The sequence below is a fragment of the Capricornis sumatraensis genome, chromosome 5 (genome assembly GCF_032405125.1).
Source record: "Capricornis sumatraensis isolate serow.1 chromosome 5, serow.2, whole genome shotgun sequence".
NCBI lineage: Eukaryota > Metazoa > Chordata > Mammalia > Artiodactyla > Bovidae > Capricornis > Capricornis sumatraensis.
In genome coordinates, this window is record NC_091073.1 from 17,319,890 (window position 1) to 17,347,563 (window position 27,674).

At 40.3% G+C, this 27,674-nt stretch overlaps 1 protein-coding gene across 1 annotated transcript in view; it reads right to left on the reverse strand.

Moving 5' to 3' along the window:
• Positions 1-27,674, reverse strand: part of PON3 (paraoxonase 3) — a 41,715-nt gene that overhangs the window by 10,446 nt on the left and 3,595 nt on the right. Inside the window, exons 3-5 of the mRNA XM_068972324.1 lie at positions 20,800-20,855; positions 8,742-8,907; positions 4,173-4,299 (exon numbers count right to left, since the gene is read on the reverse strand). Of these exons, the coding sequence (XP_068828425.1) occupies positions 4,173-4,299; positions 8,742-8,907; positions 20,800-20,855 (349 nt within the window). The remainder of the gene's footprint in view (positions 1-4,172; positions 4,300-8,741; positions 8,908-20,799; positions 20,856-27,674) is intronic.

Genomic DNA, 27,674 nt, shown 5'->3' on the forward strand with positions numbered 1-27,674 from the left:
TTGGCACAATGCCTGGCACACAGTCAACACTTGATAAGTGTGAATTTGTATATGTGCCTACAGGCCTTTTTTTTCTTCCTTCAAATTCTACTTTAAAGCTCTGATTGAACAAAGGAATGGTCCTTCTGGAGGCTGGTTATAACACCCAGTGGGTGTGGCTTTCAGATTACAACCTACTAGGACAACTAGAGGGTATGGGTGTTTAAAGAGCCCAGTAGCAGGTACTGCACTGTTGTGTTACCGAGGATGGAATTAGAGCTTGGGAATCTAACTGAGCACCTTTATAGGATTAAAATGCTTTCCAAAAGTTAGAGATATTCAATACTAAATACAGCAATTTCTAGTGAGGTGCTGGGCAGTGTCACCATGGGAACCTTTAGAAAGCTTTAGGAAAAAAAAAAACTTCAAAACAAAAGTTTAAGACAGCCTGCTGAATTTAGAGAAGAGCTGACACTTATCCTACTCAAACTCTTCCAGAAAATTGCAGAGGAAGGTAAACTTCCAAACTCATTCTATCAGGCCACCATCACCCTAATACCAAAACCTGACATAGATGCCACAAACAAAGAAAACTACAGGCCAATATCACTGATGAACATAGATGCAAAATTCCTTAACAAAATTCTAGAAAACAGAATCCAACAACATATTAAGAAGATTATACATCATGACCAACTGGACTTTATCCCAGGGATGCAAGGATTCTTCAGTATCTGCAAATCAATCAACATAATACACCACATTAACAAATTGAAAAATAAAAACCATATGATTATGTCAATAGATGCAGAGAAGGCCTTTGACAAAATTCAACATCCATTTATGATAAAAACCCTCCAGAAACCAGGAGTAGAAGGAACATACCTCAACATAATAAAAGCTATATATGACAAACCCACAGCAAACATTATCCTCAAAGGTGAAAAACTGAAAGCATTTCCCCTAAAGTCAGGAACAAGACAAGGGTACCCACTCTCACCACTACTATTCAACATAGTTCTGGAAGTTTTGGCCACAGCAATCAAAGCAGAAAAAGAAATAAAAGGAATCCATATTGGAAAAGAAGAAGTAAAACTCTCACTGTTTGCAGATGACATGGTCCTATACATAGAAAACCCTAAAGACTCCACCAGAAAATTACTAGAGCTAATTAATGAATATAGTTAAGTTGCAGGATATAAAATCAACACACAGAAATCCCTTGCATTCCTATACACTAACAATGAGAAAACAGAAAGAGAAATTAAGGAAACAATTCCATTCACCATTGCAACGAAAAGAATAAAGTACTTAGGAATGTATCTACTAAAGAAACAAAAGACCTATATATAGAAAACTATAAAACACTGGTGAAAGAAATCAAAGAGGACACTAAGATGGAGAAATATACCGTGTTCATGGATCAGGAGAATCAATGTAGTGAAAATGAGTATACTACCCAAAGCAATCTATATATTCAATGCACTTCCTATCAAGCTACCAGTGGTATTTTTCACAGAGCTAGAACAAATAATTTCACAATTTGTATGGAAATACAAAAAACCTCAAAAAGCCAAAGCAATCTTGAGAAAGAAGAATGGAACTGGAGGAAACAACCTGCCTGACTTCAGGCTCTACTGCAAAGCCACAGTCATCAAGACAGTATGGTACTGGCACAAAGACAGAAATATGGATCAATGGAACAAAATAGAAAGCCCAGAGCTAAATCCACAAACCTATGGACACCTTATCTTCAACAAAGGAGGCAATCTTTCTAAGAAGTGGTGATGGGAAAACTGGTCAATGACTTGTAAAAAATGAAATTAGAACACTTTCTAATGCCATATGCAAAAATAAACTCAAAATGGATTAAAGATGTAAATGTAAGGCCAGAAACTATAAAACTCCTAGAGGAAAACATAGGCAAAACACTCTCCATCATAAATCACAGCAGGATCCTCTATGACCTACCTCCCAGAATATTAGAAATAAAAGCAAAAATAAACAAATGGGACCTAATTAAAATTAAAAGCTTCTGAACAACAAATGAAACTATAAGCAAGGTGAAAAGACTGCCTTCAGAATGGGAGAAAATAATAGCAAATGAAGCAACTGACAAAGAATTAATCTCAAAAATATACAAGCAACTCCTGCAGCTCAATTCCAGAAAAATAAATGACCCAATCAACAACAGACTGGTTCCAAATAGGAAAAGGAGTACGTCAATGCTGTATATTGTCACCCTGCTTATTTAACTTATATGCAGAGTACATCATGAGAAACGCTGGACTGAAAGAAACACAAGCTGGAATCAAGATTGCTGGGGGAAATATCAATAACCTCAGATATGCAGATGACACGACCCTTATGGCAGAAAGTGAAGAGGAACTAAAAAGCCTCTTGATGAAAGTGAAAGAGGAGAGTGAAAAAGTCAGCTTAAAGCTCAACATTCAGAAAACGAAGATCATGGCATCCGGTCCCATCACTTCATGGGAAATAGATGGGGAAACAGTGGAAACAGTGTCAGAATTTATCTTTTTGGGCTCCAAAATCACTGCAGATGGTGACTGCAGCCATGAAATTAAAAGATGCTTACTCCTTGGAAGAAAAGTTATGACCAACCTAGATAGTATATTCAAAAGCAGAGACATTACTTTGCCGACTAAGGTCCAGCTAGTCAAGGCTATGGTTTTTCCTGTGGTCATGTATGGATGTGAGAGTTGGACTGTGAAGAAAGCTGAGCGCCGAAGAATTGATGCTTTTGAACTGTGGTGTTGAAGAAGACTCTTGAGAGTCCCTTGGACTGCAAGGAGATCCAACCAGTCCATTCTGAAGGAGACCAACCCTGGGATTTCTTTGGAAGGAATGATGCTGAAGCTGAAACTCCAGTACTTTGTCCACCTCATGTGAAGAGTTGACTCACTGGAAAAGACTCTGATGCTGGGAGGGATTGGGGGCAGGAGGAGAAGGGTACGACCGAGGATGAGATGGCTGGATGGCATCATGGACTCGATGGACGTGAGTCTGAGTGAACTCCGGGAATTGGTGATGGACAGGGAGGCCTGGCGTGCTGTGATTCATGGGGTCGCAAAGAGTTGGACACGACTGAGTGACTGACCTGAACTGAACTGAACTGAATCAAAAAATGGTCCAAAGAACTAAACAGACATTTCTCCAAAGAAGATATTCAGATGGCTAACAAACACATGAAAAGATGCTCAACATCACTCATTATTAGAGAAATGCAAATCAAAACCACAATGAGGTACATTTCATGCCAGTCACAATGGCTGCTCTCCAATAGTTTACAAGCAATAAATGCTGGAGAGGGTGTGGAGAAAAGGGAACCCTCTTACACTGTTGGTGGGAATGTAAATTAGTACAGCCACTATGGAGTACAGTGTGGAGATTCCTTAAAAAACTGGAAATAGAACTGCCATATAACTCAGCAATCCACTGCTGGGCATACACACCAAGGAAACCAGAATTGAAAGAGACACATGTACCCCAGTGTTCATCGCAGCACTGTTTATAATAGCCAGGACATGGAAGCAACCTAGATGTCCATTAGCAGATGAATGGATAAGAAAGCTGTGGTACATATACACAATGGAATATTACTCAGCTATTAAAAAGAATACATGTGAATCAGTTTTAATGGGGTGGATGAAACTGGAGCCTATTATACAGAGTGAAGTAAGTCAGAAAGAAAAACACCAATACAGTATACTAACGCATATATATGGAATTTAGACAGATGGTAATGATAACCCTGTATGTGAGACAGCAAAAGAGACACAGATGTAAAGAACAGTCTTTTGGACTCTGTGGGAGAGGGAGAGGGTGGGATGACTTGGGAGAATGGCATTGAAACACATATAATATCATGTGTGAAACGGATCACCAGTCCAGGTTTGATGCATGATATAGGGTGCTCGGGGCTGGTGCACTGGGAGGACCCAGAGGGAAGGGATGGGGAGGGAGATGGGAGGGGCATTCAGGATGGGGAACACATGTACACCCGTGGTGGATTCATGTCAATGTGTGACAAAACCAATACCATATTGTAAAGTAATTAGCCTCCAAAAAAATAAATAAAACATAATAAAAATAATAAGACAGCCTGCTGAACTAAGAAAACAAAGCACACAGCAGAGGCGCAGAATAAATAGAAATGCAAAATAATTCCATACCTTTTGAGAAGTTCGTGTTTTATAGTTTTCAGGTATACCAAAGAATGTTGTTGTTCCTCAAATTTAAATATCTCCACTGTGGAGTCCATGTGGGGATGATTCACAACATAAAGATACACAGTTTGGTCTAAATTGGAAAAAAGGCATAATTTCCAAGAAGTTGGCTTCTATTTCAACTATTTTAGACATAGTATAGAACTTGATTATGTCCAGGGATTTTTCTTATACATATCTTGTATCTGATCCCCACAACCCATCTAATGTAAGTCAAACAAATGCCAGAATCCCCATTTTATTGAAGAAACTGACACTCAGAAGGTTAATGAGTTATGAGCAATTTTACCAACACCCAGTGGCAAAGCCAAGCCCAGATATTTCTGCAGTGCTCCCCTCAGCCTCACCTGCACACCCTCTCTAACAGGAAGATGCAGAGCTACCACGGTGCATAAACCACATAGATGTGGTTTCCCAAAGTGGCCCTTCAGCAAACAGAAGTGGGTGGAGGCAAGTGAAGCTTTTCTGAGAATTCTTTTCTGTGAGAAGAGCCTACATTGCAACACACATTCAAGCGGTGTCAGGCCAGCGTAAACATATTAAAATAAACACCTCCCAGTTAGAGAATGAACTCCTAACACAAGTCACCCTACCTGAGGCTGCAGAAACAGTATTTATTTGTGAACCCAATGGATGTGAAATGTAAATATGAGTGTAGGAGAAGATAGATTAGCCAGTTCTAGGATATAGCCAGCCTCAGGAATGTTCAGCTGGCTGTTCTCATACTGGAATGTGAACTGCTGCGATGTGAACCAGATTAGGGTACTCTGGCTTGTCAGAGTAGTCTTTTCTAACTTACCAGGAGCTCTAAATCAGATGAGCTCCAGAGTTTGAAAAAACCTGGGCCCATGCTTCCACTCAGGACTGGATCTGCATTCATCTCCTCAGTTCCCTTCTTGGGGTTTCCAGTTATGCAGTGGAGCAAGCTGGAAGCTGGAGCTCTGAGATGTGGGGCTTATCCTTAGGGCCCCGGAAACATATGGGCAGCATTATCTGAATTAAGGAAAAGTGCTCCCTCACAGATGAACCTTTCTTTTGGTCTGACCCAACTCTGTTCCAGGGACTTGACAGAACACGAGAAGGATTTAGTCCCCACGTGGCCCTTCAACAAGACACTCTTGCTGGTCACAGCATGAAAAATATATGTGCTGCCCCAGCTTTACCCACTTCTTAAGACCTTTTTTTCATTTAAGAGATGCCTGGTGAGAAGACTTTTGTTCTCTATCTTCTCATGCATGCCAATTTATGTATAATATTTTGGCCTTGTGAATTAAATACATAATTAAGGGAGGTCACTAACAAATAAAATAAGATGTTAATAATAATACACTCAACTTCTGAAAACCTGATTATATGCCTGAGGATTAATCAGTAAATGGTCCTATCTTAGAAAAAACAACTTTCACTTCTGAGAGTGATGGGAATCGTATGATGAATTTTTAGAAGGGAGTAACATGACCACATTTCCACAGAAAATAACTACTTGCTTATAAAATGATTTGAAGTGATACAAGACGGCAGTTACCATCAGGGGCCACTGCAGAATCTAGGAAAGACATGCTGGGGACCTGGACTGGGATCGTGCAGGGAGGATAGGGAGAGGTGAGAGGCTTGGAGAGTTCTGTGAGGGGTGGATTGGACAGAACCTTGTAAATAGTCAACTTAATGGGGCAGGGAGAGGAGAAGAGTCAAGGTTGGGCCCAGTGTTTTATTTTGAGGAATACATTATATATGAAGGTAGTTTATGAACTGAAGAACAATAAAGACTGTTAGGTACAATTATCTTTTAAATAAGAGCTTGCTAAGCAAATACACATCATATATTATTATAGATTTCAGGGGAATATTAAACTTAGTAAAAGACCCTGATGCACAGAAAGATTGAAGGCAAGAGGAGAAGGGGATGACAGAGGATGAGGTGGTTGGATGGCATCACTGACTCAATAGACATGAGTTTGAGCAAGCTCTGGGAGATGGTAAAGAACAGGGAAGCCTGGTGTGCTGCAGTCCACAGGGTCACAAAGAGTTGGACATGGCTGAGTGACTGAACAACAGCAAAAATATCTTTGAGCTATTTAAAAGGTACCCATTTATTTAAAAATTAGCAAGTCTCTATTGGTTCAGATGAAAGGAATGTAACCTGGATAAGTGGACTGAAATAATTATTAATTATTTTTTTGTTTACTGAAATTACTCTAGCAAATTTATATTTAACAATTGTAACTCCAGTATGTAATTGGAAGAATTAAAACACCATTCATTCAAAAATTTTGACTTGCAACACTTCCATTTCTCCTCCTTTTCATGTCATTACTACTAGAGAGGTTTCATTCTTCTTATATTTTACATGATCTGTAGCCCCACAAATATTTAAAAGTTGTTAGTCTGGACTTATACACTATAAAGAAAAATAATATTATTTTAAAGCACATATAATACAGTGTAGTCATAACTATGCCCTGCTTTCTGTGACAGCTTTTTTGAGATTTAATTCACTTGCCATTAAACTCACACTTTGAAAATGTACAGTTTAGTGTTTTTAGTGTATTCACAGAGTTGTCTAGCCATAGCCACTATCTAGTTCCAGAATATTTTCATCACCCCCCCAAAGAAACCCCATATCCATTGGCTGTCATGCCCCATTCCCCACTCCCCTGATTCCCCGCCAACCATGAATCTACTTTTTGTCTCTATAAAGGTACCTGTTCTGGACATTTAATATAAACGGAGTCATACAGCATGTGGTATTTAGTGACTGAATACTTTCACTTAGGGTAATGCTTACAGGGTTTATCAGCACTTCGTTTATTTTTATTGCCAAATAATATTCCATTGTATAAATATACCACCTTTTGGTTATGCATTCATCATTTCATGGGAATTTGGATTATTTTTACCTTTTGCATATTAGGAGTAATGCTGCTATGACTATATGTGTGTAAGTTTTTGTATGAACCTATGTTTTCAGTTCTCTTGCATATATGCCAAGGAGTAGTTTCTACAGCATATGGTAATTCTAGATTTAACATTTTGGGTAACTGCCAAACTGATTTCAAACGTGATTGCACCCAATCCCACGAGCAAAGTGTGAGGATGTCAACTTTCTTACATCTTTGCCAATGCTTGTTATTGTCTGTCTTTTTTATTGTAGCTGCTCTATGGTTATAAAGTGGACTCATTATGGTTTTGATTTGCATTTCCCTAATGACTAAGAAGAAGGCAATGGCAACCCACTCCAGTACTCTTGCCTGGAAAATTCCATGGACGGAGGAGCCTGGTGGGCTGCAGTCCATGGGGTCGCGAAGAGTCGGATACGACTGAGCGTCTTCACTTTCACTTTTCACTTTCATGCATTGGAGAAGGAAATGGCAACCCACTCCAGTGTTCTTGCCTGGAGAATCCCAGGGACGGGGGAGCCTCATGGGCTGCCTTCTATGGGGTCACACAGAGTTGGACACAATTGAAGCGACCTAGCAGCAGCAGCAGCAGCAGCAGCAGCAATGACTAAGGATACTGAGTATCTTTTCATATGTTTATTGACCATTTGTATATCTCTTTGGAACAATCTACTAAGATCTTTGTCTTTTACCTAATCGGGTCGTTTGTCTTTTTGGTTGAGATGTAAAATTATTCATATATTCTGGATATAAGCCTCATCAAATATCTGATTTGCAAATCTTTTCCTCTTACTCATTAGGTTGTTTTTCACTTCCATGGTGGTGTTTTTTTTCTTTATTTAGTTCATCTTAATAGAAGTGTATCACCTGGTAAACCACTTTGGTATTTTATTATTTTTTAATAAACTTTTCACTTTTTCTTAGAGCATAGCCAATTAACAATGTTGTGATAGTTTCAAGTGAACAGCAAATGGACTCAGCCACACACATATATGTATCCATTATCCACCAAACTCCGTCCCATCCAGGCTGCCACACAACCTTCAGCAGAGTTACCTGTGGTATACTGGTTGTATCTTTTGAAGATTTTAATTTTGATCATGTCTAATTCATCTATTGTTTTCTTTTATGTTGTTTCATAATGTCACATCTTCACTTTCACTTTTCACTTTCATGCATTGGAGAAGGAAATGGCAACCCACTCCAGTGTTCTTGCCTGGAGAATCCCAGGGATGGGGGAGCCTGGTGGGCTGCCGTCTATGGGGTCACACAGAGTCAGACACGCCTGAAGCGACTTAGCAGCAGCAGCAGCAGCATGATGTCACATGATTATTTTCAAAGGGCCTTTAGTTTATATGTTAGATTTCTGAGAACAACATTCAGACTGGTTTTGATGGTGAGATGAGAAGGGAATAGGAGAAAGGGTTTGATCACAATCTAGTCTTCCCCTCTTTCATACAATTAAAAAATGTTTTGATATACATTTATTATCTCACAAATATATACCTTTATGGTAAAATATCATCTTCCCTCCTTTGACATACACGCTGGGTAGTTTGAGGATGAGTGGTTTGTATTTCCCTCATTTCCCCCTTATTCTTAAGCATTCAGGTTTTACCTTTGTCAATGAAAGTACTCATTCCATGTGGATTAAAGGATGCTTTGTCAAAACCATCACTGATGTTTAATTCCTGGACCCTAGGGTTTTGCTCATTTAAATCCATCAAGAAGATTCGTCCTGGCTCATCTGGTGCAAAGTCTGGCATGCCTGGATATTTTAATCCCTTTAAGAAACAGAGAAACAAAAATGTTCAAAGCTCTAAATTTCTTTTATAGATTTCTGGGATTTCTTTTTACACTGTCAGGTGTTGCCATTATCTGATTTGAAGGATTACCAGTGTCATCCAAGCCATTGGGAATGGGAATATGGGAAGAATCTATCTTCAGTTTTTAATATATAGAGAGGAGGTTAAGCCAAAGAGCATAATACAAGAGAATAAGCTGAATTATTTGTTTGAGTCCCTTAACCTGCCTAAGCTACAGGTTACTCATTTATAAAATGTGGAAATTAAAATATTTAATTACGAAGGTTCTTTCTAGTCCTAGGGTGTATGGTTTCATTGCACTGCTCCCACCCTCAGTTCAGTTCAGTTCAGTCACTCAGTCATGTCCGACTCTTTGAAACCCCATGAACCACAGCACACCAGGCCTCCCTGTCCATCACCAACACCCAGAGTTCACCCAAACCCATGTCCATTGAGTCAGTGATGCCATCCAGCCATCTCATCCTCTGTTGTCCCCTTCTCCTCCTGCCCTCAATCTTTCCCAGCATCAGGGTCTTTTCAAATGAGTCAGCTCTTTGCATGAGGTGGCCATGAAACTGGTTCTCCTATTAATTCTTAGCTGATCCTACTCTTTGTCATTACATAATATAACAGTGTAGGGTGGGAGCATTGTTACAGCCTGCATTGTTGTATTATGTAATGACAAAGAGTAGGATCAGCTAAGAATTAATAGGAGAACCAGTTTCATTGAATTGACTATTTCTGACCTGTTTGGTTCCTACAGATTGGTCCAAAGATTTGAATGTGAATCCTTTTCTCCAAATACTGTAAAACATTCATTCCAGTAACTTGTACAGTGGCTGTTTCTACTGGAAGGACCAGGTGTTTATCAACCAATAATAGGTGTCCTGAATGTATTGGACCTTTGCTGCATCCGAGGTCACTGTGTCAAAACTTAGGATTGGTTTATTCTCTACTAATTATAAAACTCCGCCTACTTCCTCCTTGTATCCTTCCTCTATCACTCTGATGTATGTAAACATCAATAACCTTGTATATTTTCTTGTACACTCATGTCTACTTATACCCAGTTTAAATTCTTTCCTTCTCTCTCTTTCTACTCTAACTTCTCCCTTGCACTCTCTCTCCCCTTCCTCCCTCCCTCTCTTACACACACACACACACTCTTACTCATACTATTCTTGGCCTTTCCATTGCCTCACCCCTAACCTCTGGGAGAGTAGGTCTTCAGTTCCAAATTTGGTGTTGTTGAGTCACTCAGTTGTGTCCGATTCTTTGTGACCCCATGGACTACAGCAAATAACTCTGCCTATATCTTCAAACTTTTCTCAGAATAGTCATTCTATGCTTAAATCTTATGAGAAACCTGGCTTTCCTCAGATAATACAAGCCACTGAAGCCCATTGGTGGAAGGGCTATTCCCTCTATCATTCATCCCCCTTAAGTGACCACACCTAGAGGACAGATCAGCATGCCCCTGTTGTTGTTCAGTTGCTAAGTCATATCCGACTCTTTGCAACCCCATGGACTGCAGCAGGCCTGGCTTCCTTGTCCTTTGCTATCTCCAGGACTTTGCTCAAACTCATGTCCATTGAGTCGATGATGTCATATAACCATCTCATCTTCTGTCATGCCCTTCTTCTCCTGCCCTTAATCTTTCCTGGCATCAGGGTCTTTTCCACTGAGTCAGCTCTTCTCAGCAGGTGGCCCAAGTATTGTAGCTTCAGCTCAGCATCAGTTCTTTCAATGAATATTCAGGGTTGATTTCCTTTAGGATTGACTGATTTGATCTCCTTGCAGTCCAAGGGACTCTCAAGAGTCTTCTCTAGCACCACAGTTTAAAAGCATCAGTTCTTTGGTGCTCAGCCTTCTTTATGGTCCAACTCTCACATCTGTACGTGACTACTGGAAAAACCATAGCTTTGACTATGCACACCTTTGTTGGCAAAGTGATGTCTCTGCTTTTTAATACACTGTCTAGGTTTGTCATAGATTTTCTTCCAAAGAGCAAGTGTCTTTTAATGGCCCTGAGCCATGCACTTCTGCTTCCAGACCTCGAATCTTGCCATCATCAGTTAAGAGCCTGTCTTCTAAGAAAGACTCACTCTTTGCTCACTGCTTCCTTATCAAATTATCTATCAAGTCTCTTTGCCCTGTTCTAGCTTTTATATAGGGCTCTTGCCTAGAAAATCCCATGGATGGAGGAGCCTGGTAGGCTGCAGTCCATGGGGTTGCAAAGAGTTGGACATGACTGAGTGACTTCACTTTCACTTTTCACTTTCATGCATTGGAGAAAGAAATGGCAACCCACTTCAGTATTCTTGCCTGGAGAATCCCAGGGATGGTGGGCTGCCATCTAATGGGGTCACACAGAGTCGGACATGACTGAAACGACTTAGCAGCAGCAGTCTAAAACCAGGTTGAAAAACTCTATGAAGTTATCATCTCAACTTCAACCATACATTTAATATTCTTTATCAATATTTGTGTTTATTCTAATATGTGAATTACTGTGTATCTCTAAGTATCTATTCTGGATTTATTTCATTATCTTCCATAGACCACACCATCTTTCTGTATTCTCAGTGGATGACTTTACCTCCTTTTTCACTGAAAAAAAAAACCCATGCCATTCAACATGAATTTCCTCATTCCCTCATTTCTACCTCAGTTTATTCTTCAGTTTTATCAATTCTCATCCTTTTTCCCTCTTTTCTAAGGAAAGAATATCCTTCTGTTGTTAGTTAATTCTGTGATCTCTAGGGTCTGTCTTTAGAAGTCACCACTCATTCTTCACCAGTGTCCCCTTCTTTTACCTGAAAAATTGCTCATTTCTCTTTTCCTGAAACAAATATTTTCCAACTTTACTACTTCAAATAGGCATTTTTCTCACCTTCCTTCACTGTCAAATTTCTTAGAAACATCACTTGACCTTGTTGTCTTGGTTTGAATTGCTCCAACTCTTAATTCTCTGGAATCCATATTCTACCAGTTTGTAGAAATACCTCTATAAAGGTCATATCAATGGCCTCCAAAATGTCTTATTTAATAATCCTTCTGTATTTCCTTATCTGTGTCTCTGTGGCATTTGACACTATGGTAGAACTTTTATTTCTTATCAAAAAACCAAAAGTAGGTAGGGGTGGGCAGAAGAGCGTTGTCCTGACGACGGCTTCCGGTGCTGCGGTGACTTACCGCCGGAAGGCGAGAGTCCGCGGGAAAAGCGGTCTTGTTAGGTGGTCACTGTGGCTTGGGGCGGTCCCCTCAAGAGTAACCGCGGGCCTGTGCCACGGTCACGCCACTGGCCTTCGTTTCCTTTAGCCTTCTCGCTCACCAAAAGATTTTCCCGTCCAGTTATAAAGTGCAAGTTGTTTCCCAAAGTAACATTTTAAAGAAGTAAACTACACTAAGAACTTTTGTTTAGGAGACAAATACTTCTGTTAGCTCTTCGTGAACCTCTCTGAGTGTCCCTCAAGCTGGAGAAACTTTTCATCTTTAACCTAGATGTTTTATCATCGGTGCTGTATAGATGGAGAAGTCTAGAGGCTACTGTAAAAACTGAAGACCAGAAGCAGGAGGCTTAAATACAAAGCCTGAAAACATTAGAGAACTCTTGAATTCAGGGAACATTAAGCAATAGGAGCTCATCAAATGCCTTCATATTTACACTGAAACCAAGCTCCACCCAAGGGCCAACAAGTTCCAAAACAAGACATATCACTCAAATTCTCCAGCAACACAGGAACACTCCCCTGAGCTTGAATATACAGGCAGCTCAAAATTATTCCAAAACCTTTGATGTCTCATAACCCATCACTGGTCACTCCACTGCACTCCAGAGAGAAGAAACCCAGCTCCACCCACCAGAACTCCAACACAAGCCTCCCTAACCAGGAAACCTTGACAAGCCACTGATAGAACCCCACCCACAGTGAGGAAGCTCCATAATAAAGAGAACTCCACAAATTACCAGAATATAAAAACACCACCCCAAACGCAGCAATATAACCAAGATGAAGAGACAGAGGAATACTCAGCAGGTAAAGGAACAGGAGAGTTGCCCACCAAACCAAACAAAAGAGGAAGAAGTAGGGAATCTACCTGAGAAGGAATTCCGAATATTGATAGTGAAAATGATCCAAAATCTTGAAATCAAAATGGAATCACAGATAAATAGCCTAGAGACAAGGATTGAGAAGATGCAAGAAAGGTTTAACAAGGACCTAGAAGAAATAAAAAAGAGTCAAAATATAATGAATAATGCAATAAATGAGATCAGAAACACTCTGGAGGCAACAAATAGTAGAATAACTGAGGCAGAAGATAGGATTAGTGAAATAGAAGATAGAATGGTAGAAATAAATGAATCAGAGAGGAAACAAGAAATACGAATTAAAAGAAACGAGGACAATCTCAGAGACCTCCAGGACAATATGAAACGCTCCAACATTCGAATTATAGGAGTCCCAGAAGAAGAAGACAGAAAGAAAGATCATGAGAAAATCCTTGAGGAGATAATAGTTGAAAACTTCCCTAAAATGGGGAAGGAAATAATCACCCAAGTCCAAGAAACACAGAGAGTCCCAAATAGGATAAACCCAAGGCGAAACACCCCAAGACACATATTAATTAAATTAACAAAGGTCAAACACAAAGAACAAATATTAAAAGCAGCAAGGGAAAAACAACAAATAACACACAAGGGGATTCCCATAAGGATAACAGCTGATCTTTCAATAGAAACTCTTCAGGCCAGGAGGGAATGGCAAGACATACTTAAAGTGATGAAAGACAATAACCTACAGCCCAGATTACTGTACCCAGCAAGGATCTCATTCAAATACGAAGGAGAAATCAAAAGCTTTACAGACAAGCAAAAGCTGAGAGAATTCAGCACCACCAAACCAGCTCTCCAACAAATTCTAAAGGATATTCTCTAGACAGGAAACCGAAAAGGGTGTATAAACCCGAACCCAAAACAATAAAGTAAATGGTAACGGGATCATACTTATCAATAATTACCTTAAACGTAAATGGGTTGAACGCCCCAGCCAAAAGGCAAAGACTGGCCGAATGGATACAAAAACAAGACCCCTCTATATGCTGCTTACAAGAGACCCACCTCAAAACAAGGGACACATATAGACTGAAAGTGAAGGGCTGGAATAAGATATACCACGCAAATAGAGACCAAAAGAAAGCAGGAGTGGCAATACTCATATCTGATAAAATAGACTTTAAAACAAAGGCTGTGAAAAGAGACAAAGAAGGCCACTACATAATGATCAAAGGATCAATCCAAGAAGAAGATATAACAATTATAAATATATATGCACCCAATATAGGAGCACCGCAATATGTAAGACAAATGCTAACAAGTATGAAAGGGGAAATCAACAATAACACAATAATAGTGGGAGACTTTAATACCCCACTCACACCTATGGACAGATCAACTAAACAGAAAATTAACAAAGAAACGCAAACTTTAAATGATACCTTAGATCAATTAGACCTAATTGATATCTATAGGACATTTCACCCCAAAACAATGAATTTCACCTTTTTTTCAAGTGCTCATGGAACCTTCTCCAGGATAGATCACATCCTGGGCCATAAATCTAAACTTGATAAATTCAAAAAAATCGAAATCATTCCAAGCATCTTTTCTGACCATAATGCATTAAGATTAGATCTCAATTACAGGAGAAAAACTACTAAAAATTCCAACATATGGAGGTTGAACAACACACTTCTGAATAACCAACAAATCACAGAAGAAATCAAAAAAGAAATCAAAATATGCATAGAAACTAATGAAAATGAAAACACAACAACCCAAAACCTGTGGGACACTATAAAAGCAGTGCTAAGAGGAAAGTTCATAGCAATACAGGCATACCTCAAGAAACAAGAAAAAAGTCAAATAAATAACCTAACTCTACAACTAAAGCAACTAGAAAAGGAAGAATTGGAGAACCCCAGAGTTAGTAGAAGGAAAGAAATCTTAAAAATTAGGGCAGAAATAAATGCTAAAGAAACAAAAGAGACCATAGCAAAAATCAACAAGGCCAAAAGCTGGTTCTTTGAAAGGATAAATAAAATTGACAAACCACTAGCCAGACTCATCAAGAAGCAAAGAGAGAAAAATCAAATCAATAAAATTAGAAATGAAAATGGAGAGATCACAACAGACAACACAGAAATACAAAAGATCATAAGAGACTACTATCAGCAGTTGTATGCCAATAAAATGGACAATGTGGAAGAAATGGACAAATTCTTAGAAAAGTACAATTTTCCAAAACTGAACCAGGAAGAAATAGAAAATCTTAACAGACCCATCACCAGCACGGAAATTGAAACTGTAATCAGAAATCTTCCAGCAAACAAAAGCCCAGGTCCAGACGGCTTCACAGCTGAATTCTACCAAAAATTTCGAGAAGAGCTAACACCTATCCTACTCAAACTCTTCCAGAAAATTGCAGAGGAAGGTAAACTTCCAAACTCATTCTATGAGGCCACCATCACCCTAATACCAAAACCTGACAAAGATGTCACAAAAAAAGAAAACTACAGGCCAATATCACTGATGAACATAGATGCAAAAATCCTCAACAAAATTCTAGCAATCAGAATCCAACAACATATTAAAAAGATCATACACCATGACCAAGTGGGCTTTATCCCAGGGATGCAAGGATTCTTCAATATCCGCAAGTCAATCAATGTAATTCACCACATTAACAAATTGAAAAATAAAAACCATATGATTATCTCAATAGATGCAGAGAAGGCCTTTGACAAAATTCAACATCCATTTATGATAAAAACTCTCCAGAAAGCAGGAATAGAAGGAACATACCTCAACATAATAAAAGCTATATATGACAAACCCACAGCAAACATTATCCTCAATGGTGAAAAATTGAAAGCATTTCCCCTAAAGTCAGGAACAAGACAAGGGTGTCCACTTTCACCGCTACTATTCAACATAGTTCTGGAAGTTTTGGCCACAGCAATCAGAGCAGAAAAAGAAATAAAAGGAATCCAAATTGGAAAAGAAGAAGTAAAACTCTCACTGTTTGCAGATGACATGATCCTCTACATGGAAAACCCTAAAGACTCCACCAGAAAATTACTAGAGCTCATCAATGAATATAGTAAAGTTGCAGGATATAAAATCAACACACAGAAATCCCTTGCATTCCTATACACTAATAATGAGAAAGTAGGAAAAGAAATTAAGGAAACAATTCCATTCACCATTGCAACAAAAAGAATAAAATACTTAGGAATATATCTACCCAAAGAAACTAAAGACCTATATATAGAAAACTATAAAACACTGATGAAAGAAATCAAAGAGGACACTAATAGATGGAGAAATATACCATGTTCATGGATTGGAAGAATCAATATAGTGAAAATGAGTATACTACCCAAAGCAATTTACAAATTCAACGCAATCCCTATCAAGCTACCAGCCATATTTTTCACAGAACTAGAACAAATAATTTCAAGATTTGTATGGAAATACAAAAAACCTCGAATAGCCAAAGCAATCTTGAGAAAGAAGAATGGAACTGGAGGAATCAACTTGCCTGACTTCAGGCTCTACTACAAAGCCACAGTCATCAAAACAGTATGGTACTGGCACAAAGACAGAAATATAGATCAATGGAACAAAATAGAAAGCCCAGAGATAAATCCACACACATATGGACACCTTATCTTTGACAAAGGAGGCAAGAATATACAATGGAGTAAAGACAATCTCTTTAACAAGTGGTGCTGGGAAAACTGGTCAACCACTTGTAAAAGAATGAAACTAGATCACTTTCTAACACCGCACACAAAAATAAACTCAAAATGGATTAAAGATCTAAATGTAAGACCAGAAACTATAAAACTCCTAGAGGAGAATATAGGCAAAATACTCTCAGACATAAATCACAGCAGGATCCTCTATGATCCACCTCCCAGAATTCTGGAAATAAAAGCAAAAATAAACAAATGGGATCTAATTAAAATTAAAAGCTTCTGCACAACAAAGGAAAATATACGCAAGGTGAAAAGACAGCCTTCTGAATGGGAGAAAATAATAGCAAATGAAACAACTGACAAACAACTAATCTCAAAATTATACAAGCAACTTATGCAGCTCAATTCCAGAAAAATAAACGACCCAATCAAAAAATGGGCCAAAGAACTAAATAGACATTTCTCCAAAGAAGACATACGGATGGCTAACAAACACATGAAAAGATGCTCAACATCACTCATTATCAGAGAAATGCAAATCAAAACCACAATGAGGTACCACTTCACACCAGTCAGAATGGCTGCGATCCAAAAATCTGCAAGCAATAAATGCTGGAGAGGGTGTGGAGAAAAGGGAACCCTCCTACACTGTTGGTGGGAATGCAAACTAGTACAGCCACTATGGAGAACAGTGTGGAGATTCCTTAAAAAATTGCAAATAGAACTACCTTATGACCCAGCAATCCCACTGCTGGGTATACACACCGAGGAAACCAGAATTGAAAGAGACACATGTACCCCAATGTTCATCGCAGCACTGTTTATAATAGCCAGGACATGGAAACAACCTAGATGTCCATCAGCAGATGAATGGATAAGAAAGCTTTGGTACATGTACACAATGGAGTATTACTCAGCCGTTAAAAAGAATTCATTTGAATCAGTTCTGATGAGATGGATGAAACTGGAGCCGATTATACAGAGTGAAGTAAGCCAGAAAGAAAAACACCAATACAGTATACTAACACATATATATGGAATTTAGAAAGATGGCAATGACGACCCTGTATGCAAGACAGGAAAAAAGACACGGCTGTGTATAACGGACTTTTGGACTCAGAGGGAGAGGGAGAGGGCGGGATGATTTGGGAGAATGGCATTCTATCATGTATACTATCATGTAAGAATTGAATCGCCAGTCTATGTCTGACACAGGATACAGCATGCTTGGGGCTGGTGCATGGGGATCACCCACAGAGATGTTATGGGGAGGGAGGTGGGAGGGGGTTTCATGTTTGGGAACACATGTAAGAATTAAAGATTTTAAAATTTAAAAATTTAAAAAAAAAAAAAACAAAAAAAAAAAAACCAAAAGTAGAATTTCCAGATAGAATTACTGCTTCCTTTCCTGCCCTTCCCTCTCTCTGTCCTCATCCATCCCTTCCTTCTTATTCTGCACTCTTCCCTTGCAGAGCTCATTCATAAGGTTTCATTTATTTCTTCCATATTAGTAAGTATCAAATATACACATTTCCCTGGAACCTCTCTATGGAGCCCTAGCTTGCATCCCAACTTCTTCCTAAAGGCAGCTCAAAATCAAGTGATCAAAACCAAAATCATCTCTCCTCAAATCCTTGCTCTCATTTGTATCTATTCTCTATTAAGGGAATCACTGCTCTGCCCAGTATCAGGCCATACAATTGAGACTCCAAATCTATCCTTTCCTTCATAGTCAGTTTGTCACTAAGTCCAATGGCACAAATAGTGGTGACATTGAGGGAAGGATATCAGAGACACCCAATTCTTCCCATTTTCACTTGAGGTAAATCTTCTCTTTTCATATAAGGAAAATTAAGCCCAGAGAAGTGAAATGCCTAAATCACTGAGATCATTAGTTGTACAGTGATGTACAACTTTTTGCCACACCATAAAGAAAGGTTTGACAGTAGAGAATATTATATTGCTCAGGAGCGCTGCTCAGGGCAGAACCCCACAGCAAGTACAGTGGGAGCTTGGAGGAATATGAGGGCACTGCCGACTGGTAGAAGGATCAGGTGCTCTGGAAATGGAAATGATCTGATTGGGGAATAAGGGTGGAGCATGGCCAACAAACATGGCCTATACAGTAAGTGTCACGATAAATGAAACTCTTTACATATGCTTGGTTTTCTGTTTAAAGCAGTTAGGTAAGAATCTTGGCAAATGATTGCAATTATTTTGATACCATTCACCCCTGAAAATGGCAAAAATCACCTAGGTGTGCAGGCATCTTATTTCCACCAACAGACTACAGGTACGTGTGGACAAGCATTGCACTCCTCCATGGCCCTCATTTACCAGAACGCATATTCAGTAAGCAGTCAAGCTCCTATGTATGCCAGATACCTTGGCAGGTGCCGCATGGCAACAGACGCTCCAAAGTCCTAGTCTCAAAAGGACAGAAATCCAGGGAGGCAGCACCAAGCAAGCCAACCAGATATGGGGAGGCATGTAAGACCCTACCCACAGGGAAACTATGGGGGCACAGAAGAGCCACCTTGCCCAGAAAGATATGAGGGATATTCCTGAGGAATTAAAGTTCTCCTGCAGTGAGCCCTCACAGGGAACTAGGAGTTAGATGGCAACATGTGGGGAAGGGAGTAATCTTGCTGGCAAAGAACATGTCAAGTCCCAAGGTAAGGAAGCAAATAGCCTGCTTGGCACCTCTAAATAGACTAAAAATATCTATCACACAGAATTACTCCCTAAATCAGCAGCTTCCAAACATGTTCTAGGATGGCAGGAAAGGGCAGTAGGAGGTGACCAAGAAGGACAAGGACTTGAATTTATTGCAGTACAGCAAGATTAAAAATAAGCAAAGAACATTATCCTTATCCTATAAGAATGAGTTGTTTGTTATTTTGCAAAAAGAGCTAACGTTTTATCATAGAATTATTTGTGATGAAAATCTCTACTTGCTGAATAACAAGAATTCAGTACACTTACCTTTAGTGAAAATATTAATAGAAAAGAAATTTACAGTAGGAACTACACATCTCCTAGCCATAAAATAATTGTTTTTAAAGGTCTGTTGGGCATCACATTGAAAACCTAAATTGACAGTAGGTTAATTTAAGTCAACAAAGAAAAAGCTTTTCTAGACAGCTGTAGTTTTTGGAGGAAAACTAAAGACATAAAATCCTTTCCACTACCCTAACATATACCACACCAGCAGCAATTTAAAATGCATATTGACTATACACCCTGACTATACTGAAGAATTTAGAAATTGGGACCATTAAAAAATATTTTATGGCCCCCCCCCTTTTGGCCAAAAAGACATAGATTTTTAAAATGTGTTATTTGATAGTATTTTATTGGCCCAAGTGGAATATTAGAACATGAAATTCCAGCAATCAGAATTCACATTGGAAATGTAATTAATACCTACTTTTTTCAAAATCCTAAGTCCCACTCCAAATTGTAACTGATTTAACTAAGTATATGATAATTTTCAATATTTTTACAATATAACATTTTAATTAGTTGAAGTTCAGTCCTTCTCATAGCTTCCTAATCATCCCCAACCTGTGAAGGTGGTACTGGAAATAAAATGCACGTGTTTCCCTACTCCTCTTTGAAAGAGCTTTTCTTTAAATGCTGAGGAACCTAAGATGGAAATGCTCTTGGGAAATGCAAAGAAATGCAAGATGGTTATGAATTGAGTAACAGGGCTAACATTGACTCTGCAAACATTTACTGAGTTCCAAACTCAGGCAGGCATGATGAGATGAATACCAATTAGTAAGAAGATGACTTCCAGAAGCTGAGGCTCAGCCAGAAGGGCAATGGTGAGGATGGATAGCCACAGAGCAAATCTGGAGCCTCGTCTAGGAAGTGAATGGAATTCAATATACACTTTTCAGCACTCCCCTGGGTATATAACTGCCCACCATGGGGTAGGCAAGCCTGGGCACTTCTGTCTTGCCTCAGTTAGCCTCTGGAATCCCATTTTGGTGCTTTTAGTTGACTAGTTTACACACAAGTGGGACACTTGAGTTGGTGACACTAATGTTCTGTCCATACAGCTGTTCACTTGCGCATCTGAGGAGCATGGGAAATACTCACACTGGAGATGAAAGCCAGCCCACTAGGAAGGATATCAATATCTTCAGAGCCATTTTCTATAAAAAAAAAAGCTGAGGATCAGAAAGATGCATGAATGGTGGCTTAAAAAGTGATTTCACACACAGTCAAGACTTTGAACTTCTTTTGGAAACTACCTTAACTTTTTGAGCTATTTACTTGGGAAATAATATTAACTTTCAGGAATCCTACAGGAATGTTGCTCTCCAGGAAAACCTGAGCCAGGTTCCTGAAATACTAAATTATTCTTTTTTTTTTAAGAAGTCCATTTTCAGGAGAAAAAAGAAAATAAATATAAAATAAATTCATATTCTAGATTTATTCTTTAAATAAAAACCCTTAGAGCATGTCCTAAGAGATTCAGCTTTACTTGCCACACAAGACAGATCTATAGACCAAGTGATAACATTTGGAAAGCCATCATTGTGAAGGTCACTTAAAGACTTCTCTGCCAAGTATTTCTCTCCTCTGACTTGTTGTTCAGTTCAGTTCAGTCACTCAGTCATGTCCAACTCTTTGCAACCCCATGAACCGCAGCACGCCAGGCCTCCCTGTCCATCACCAACTCCCGGAGTCCACCCAAACCTATGTCCATCGAGTTGGTGATGCCATCCAACCATCTCATCCCCTGTTGTCCCTTTCTCCTCCTGCCCTCAAACTTTCCAAGCATCAGGGTCTTTTCCAATGAGTCAGCTCTTCGCATCAGGTGGCAAAGTACTGGAGTTTCAGCTTCAACATCAGTCCCTCCAATGAACACCCAAGACTAATCTCCTTTAGGATGGACTGGTTGGATCTCCTTGCAGTCCAAGGGACTCTCAAGAGTCTTCTCCAACACCACAGTTCAAAAGCATCACTTCTTCAGCACTCAGCTTTCTTTATAGTCCAACTCTCACATCCATACATGACCACAGGAAAAACCATAGCCTTGACTAGATCTTTGTTGGCAAAGTAATGTCTCTGCTTTTTAATATGCTGTCTAGGTTGGTCATAACTTTCCTTCCAAGGAGTAAGCGTCTTTTAATTTCATGGCTGCAGTCACCATCTGCAGTGATTTTGGAGCTCAAAAAATAAAGTCAGCCACTGTTTCCACTGTTTCCCCTGTTTCCCCATCTATTTGCCATGAAGTGATGGGACCGGATGCCATGATCTTAGTTTTCTGAATGTTGAGCTTTAAGCCAACTTTTTCACTCTCCTTTTTCACTTTCTTCAAGAGGCTCTTTAGTTCTTCTTCACTTTCTGCCATAATGGTGGTGCCATCTGCATATCTGAGGTTATTGATAACTTGTTGAGGCCTGAAAAATCTATTGTTTTCTAATCATATTGGCAAATTATTAATTGTTCTCTGTTATAAAAGCAACAGATCATACACAACATAAAGCAACTAAACTCCAATTTTAAAAAAGCAATAAATCCTAGGATGAGCTGTTGGAAATAAATGAATTTGGAAGATTTTACTTAGATCCTTTTCTCACTGAGAGATGGTCATGGGCATTTTTCTATAGAAAGAAACATATAATGAGTAAGTTATGACTGAGAACAGGATGCAAAGGAGATTTGCATGTTTTCTAGCAGAGAGGTGGACCCACATATGATGTGTTCCCAGGCAGGCAGCATTGAGGATGCAAGCAATGGTTATTGAATATGGCAAATGGTTATTTATAAGTCTGATTGAAATGATGTATCAAAACCACATGCTCTTCTTAAAAATGTGATGTTCAAGCTCTCCCATTAGGAGGCTAGGTCTGTATCCTCTTCCCTTAACCCTGGGTGGAACTTTCTAACTGCTCTGACAAATTGCATGAGGAGGAAGTGATGCCAGCTGACATACAAAGTCAAGTTATAATCAAACCTGCCATTGCTCTCTCTCTCCAAGCATGTACCTTGTGAGCCCTGATTCTAAATATAAGAAGCCTGGCTACTTTGCAGGTACAGAGGAGAGACTGTGGAGAGACCACATGCAGTACAGAGGGGTCTGAAAGTGTCTCAGATGAGCTGAGATGCCCTAGCTGATGCAAAGGGAATAGAGATGAGCTGCCTCCCCGAGCCCAGCCAAAACTGCAAACTCATCAGCAAAATAACTACTGTCCTTCTCAGTCACTAAGTTTTGAGGTAGTTTGCTGCACAGCTATAGTAAATAAAATACATGGGAAAATGGTTACCTGAGGTAATGGACTCCTAAGAAGAATGGGGGAAAGAAAAGTGGAATAAAGCCAAAAAATGCAAATTTGAATCAACAGAGTAATAAGCAATAGGCACTGAAAACTGGAGGACGGAAAAATATTTAATTGTATTAATTATACTGAAGATGAAAATGAATCCCCAACTAGGAACCTGAAACCTAATCACAGTTTTCCATTTTCTAAGCATTCCAGTTCATCAAGATTTACCCATATATGGTGTTTTGATGGTCTGAAAGATTTAATGCTTTTTATACGTGGAGTAGGGCTTCCCAGGTGGCACCGTGGTAAAGGATCGGCCTGCTAGTGCAGGAGACGCAAGAGATGGGAGTTTGATCCCTGGGTCGGGAAGATCCCCTGGAGCAGGAAATGGCAACCCGCTCCTGTATTCTTGCCTGGAGAGTGCCCTGGACAGAGGATCCCGGCGGGCTACAGTCCATGGGGTTGCAAAGAGGCAGACCCAACTGAGCATGCATGCCCTGCCCTACGTGGAGTAAAATAGACGTGGGGAGAATCCAGCAAACTGAATAAAACAGCTTTAGAAAAGATGTTGAATATGAGTGGGTTAGTTTTTAAAATACATTCATTAATGTGTGTGTTTTTCGATTGTCAGGTTTGGGGTTCACTTTTGGCTGCGCTGGGTCTTCACTGATGCAGGGGCTACTCTCTGGTTGTGGTGCATGGACTGCTCCCTGCTGTGGCTCCTCCTGTGGCACACCGTGGGCTCTAGGGCACAGGCTCAATGGTTGTGGCACACGAGTTCAGTTGCTCTGCAGCATGTGAGATCTGAACCCATGTCTCCTGTGTTGGCAGGCGGATTCTTTCCCACTGAGCCATCAGGGAATCCCCTGGATGGGTTAGTTTTTGAACAAACCTTTTTCTATCTCTTTTTTTCCTCTAAACACCACTTCTGGGCTTCCTTTTGCCCTAGTCTCCTTCTGCCTCTATCCTGGATGGAAATACTCACCAGCCTCTACCCGCACTTGGCTATTTCTCTTAGCAGAGCACCCATTTACTCTAGTCCCAAAGTGTCAGCTTCCACCCACATACTCTTAACTCTCCAATCTCTAAATCAAGCCCAAAACTTTCTCCCAACCTCCAGACCTCTGTATTCACCTGTATATACATGTATGGTGAAAGTCACTCCACTGTGTCTGACTCTTTGCGACCCCATGGACTATGTAGTCCATGGAATTCTAGGCCAGAATACTGGAGTGGGTAGCTGTTCCCTTCTCCAGAGGATCTTCCCAACCGATCAAACCAGGTCTCCCATATATAGGACATTTCTATTGGGCCTTTTCATTTCTCATGTTCAACATGTATCAAAGCAATCTGGAAATTTCCCTCTTAAATCTGCTCCATTTTGTATATTTCAATTTCAGTGGGTGACATTTCTATCCCCCAAGCACCCAAAGTGGGAACCTTGGGGTTATCCTTGATGTCTTCCTTTTCCTCATTCCCTAAAATCATCTGATCACAAGTCTTTCAAGCTCTGGAACTCCCTCCTGGATTTCTGTAATAGCTTCCTAGTAGGTCCACTTTGCTCCCCTACAACCATTCTTTTTAAATTGCAAACTTGACCTTGTAATGCCCCTGCTTAAAACCCTCCAAAGGTCCAGTAGGGTTGGCTGTAAAATTCTCAAACTCCTTGACCTAGATCCACAGTTCTGTGCCTCTTGGCTCCGAGCTCAGTCGTGTGGCTCCCACCCTTCACTGTTTTTCCCAGGTGTGCTGCAGCACTCTGTCAGCAGTTCCGAGGTGGGCCAGGCTTGTTTAGCTGCATACCTGAGCACGTGCTGTTACCTGCTTCTTGGCAACGCACGTTTCCCACACCCAGTCTCACCTCCACTTGGCTGAGTATCACAGGCCCTTAGAGATGACTTGGATGCTGTCCCCTCAGCCTTTTCAACCTCGCTTGGCTCCAGCATCCAATTTGTGTACCAGTGCGGTCACCTGTGACTACCTCCACCATGGTATTTTCCACACTTGGGCTGTAACTTGCTTGGATCAAGGACCTGGTTTTATTCAGTACCGTGTCCTTGTACCCAATATAACACCTGCCTTTTCTATAAAAGCTTTCAGCAACAAGCTGGTTGACTGACTAAAAAGGAGAAACTGCTTTCGTTTTTTGAACTTTGTCTTGTTTGAGGTTAAATTATAGACAAGTGAGTGTTAATTTCTGAATAGGAGATGTTCTGAGTTGTAAAATTTCTGATTTAGTCTTTTCATCTTCCAAACACCGTTTCACACATCTCCCATGATAGCACTAACCTGCTTCAGTAATTCACCTGCAGCATGAGTGGGCATTTTCCAGAGATACTTGCTCTGGCCATAGCACAGGGAAGCTGGTGCTTTGCACTCAGATGTGGAAAAGAATTAGTAGCTGGTTGTGCATTATTCCTAACCCTCCTTTATCCCCCTCCCCGACCTACACTGCATCTGCATGATGGCCCAGTGCGTCTTAGCAACAGTGGCTCCTGTGGGAGTGAGAGCCTCTGGGACACCCTCCCCTGAGTCCTCTCCACATACTCATCACCCTGTGCACAGACAACATTAAAACCCCACTGCTAAGTCTAAAGCCAGTCTTACAAATAGGTATCTACTCCTTTTAATCTGTCAACCCTATTTTTTGGCATAACCTCATTTCTCTGGCCTCCGATTGTTCTCTATAGACGTCTTGAGCAAAAGTCATGCCAAAACATTACTATCAATTAATGTTATCATTTCACATCGTCAAGGGAAGAAAACAGCCAGCTAAGAAAACAAATGGAACCTACCATGGAGTAGAAACATATCTTGGAGACACGGGAAGCTACAGGAGGGGAAAGGGAAGAAGAGGAAGATAGGAAGACTTCACATACGATGGCTGGCTGTCTACTTCATAATTCTGCCAAAGGCAAGCTAATAAAGCTGTTCCTATTTCAAGGGCAACTTTAATTAGCCAAATAACTTCCCAGTTAAGCCAATCTTTGAGACTCAAAGCCTTGGAAAAAAGATGAATTTAATATAAAAAAGATCTTTGAGGTATGATTTCTGGGACGTTAGAATTATTTCACTTGTTAAGCTTTTTTCCCAGAAAGAATACTGGGGAAGGAATGGGACTTCCCTGGTGGTCCATTGGTTATGACCCCATTCTTCCAATGCAGGGAGCTTGGGTTCGATCCCCGGTAGGGGAACTAAGCTCCCACATGCTACACAGTGAGGCCAAAATAAATTAATAAATAAATAATGAGGAAAGAGAACAAAAAGAGGAAAAGTTTGTTCTGCCAATAAAGTGGAAGTTTTAGTCGTGTTTGACTCTTTGCAACCCCACGGACTGTAGCCCACCTGGCTCCGCTGTCCACAAATGCATTCCATGTCCATGGAATTCTCCAGGCAAGAATACTGGTGTGGGTAGCCACTCCCTTCTCCAGGGGATCTTCCCAACCCAGGGATTGAACCCAGGTCTCCTGCATTGCAGGCAGACTCTTTACCATCTGAGCCACCAGGGAAGCCCTCGACCAATAAAATTAATCAGAAAATTCTAGGTCTTGAAGAAAACACAAATCAGAAATTTTCCCCAGCTCTGTTACTGCCTACTACACTCTGCCTTCAATTCTTTGGTTTTCCATGCTTTCACAAAGCTTTTCACTCTCAGAGAGGAGGGTCTGACAAGTATCATCTCATTAGTGAGCTTTGTTTAAATATCCAACTTGCCCTGTCTTGGTCAGCTCTATTGATTAACGTTTCACTTTTTTGCATCTCAGATTTTCTGTTTTCTGCCACCACCACACTTCCCTGAAACTCTGTAATAAAAATGTGCTGTCGGTAGATAAGAAAGGCAGTGTTACACAACAGAGAGTACAAAGGCATGGAAGAACAGCACCCTGCCTCTTAATCTAGACCTGGCACCTTCTCATTCTGGACCAGTGGGCAGGGAACTTCATTCTTCTGGGTGTCAGTTTCCTAATCTCCAAAGACAGATGGCAGCACCCACCTTACGGGGTGTTTGCAAGGATGATGTAAAGTGTTTTCAAAGGACTCAGCACAAAGCTCACGGACACTGGGCCTTTGATAAGGTAGTAGTATTATTTTTAGATATATAGCAATATTATCCTGTTAACAAATGGCCCGTGATCATTCTCACTTGTTCAGTTCTGTAAATAGAGAATGTACATATGCCAATGGACATGAGATGTGCATGCCCTTTTTTCTTCTGCTCTAGTTTTTGGAAATAATTTTCTTTATCTTTGGCTGTGCTGGGTTTTCTTCATCACGGTGAGGGTTTTCTCTAGTTGTGGAGAGCAGGGACTACTCTCTTGCTGCAGTGCACAGGCTTGCCACTGCAGTCGCTTCTCTTGTTGTGAAGGGTCGCAGAACATGGGCTCCAGGGCATGCTGGCCTCAGGAGTTGTGGCTCCCGGGCTGTAGCGCACAGGCTCAGCAGTTATGGCGCACAGGCTCAGTTGCTCTGCACCATGTTGGATCTTCCTGGATGAGGGATAGAGCCTGTGTCTCCTGCAATGGCAGGTGGATTCTTTAGCACTGAGCCACCAGGGAGGCCCCTTCTGCTCTAGTTTTAACTTCGCAAGTCTATTTGAATCATACAATCTGAGAGTTGGGCTAGACTTTAACAATGCTTTAACAATGATCTAATTACTGTCTAAATTAATTGGCAGACTCTTTTGAGATATATATATAT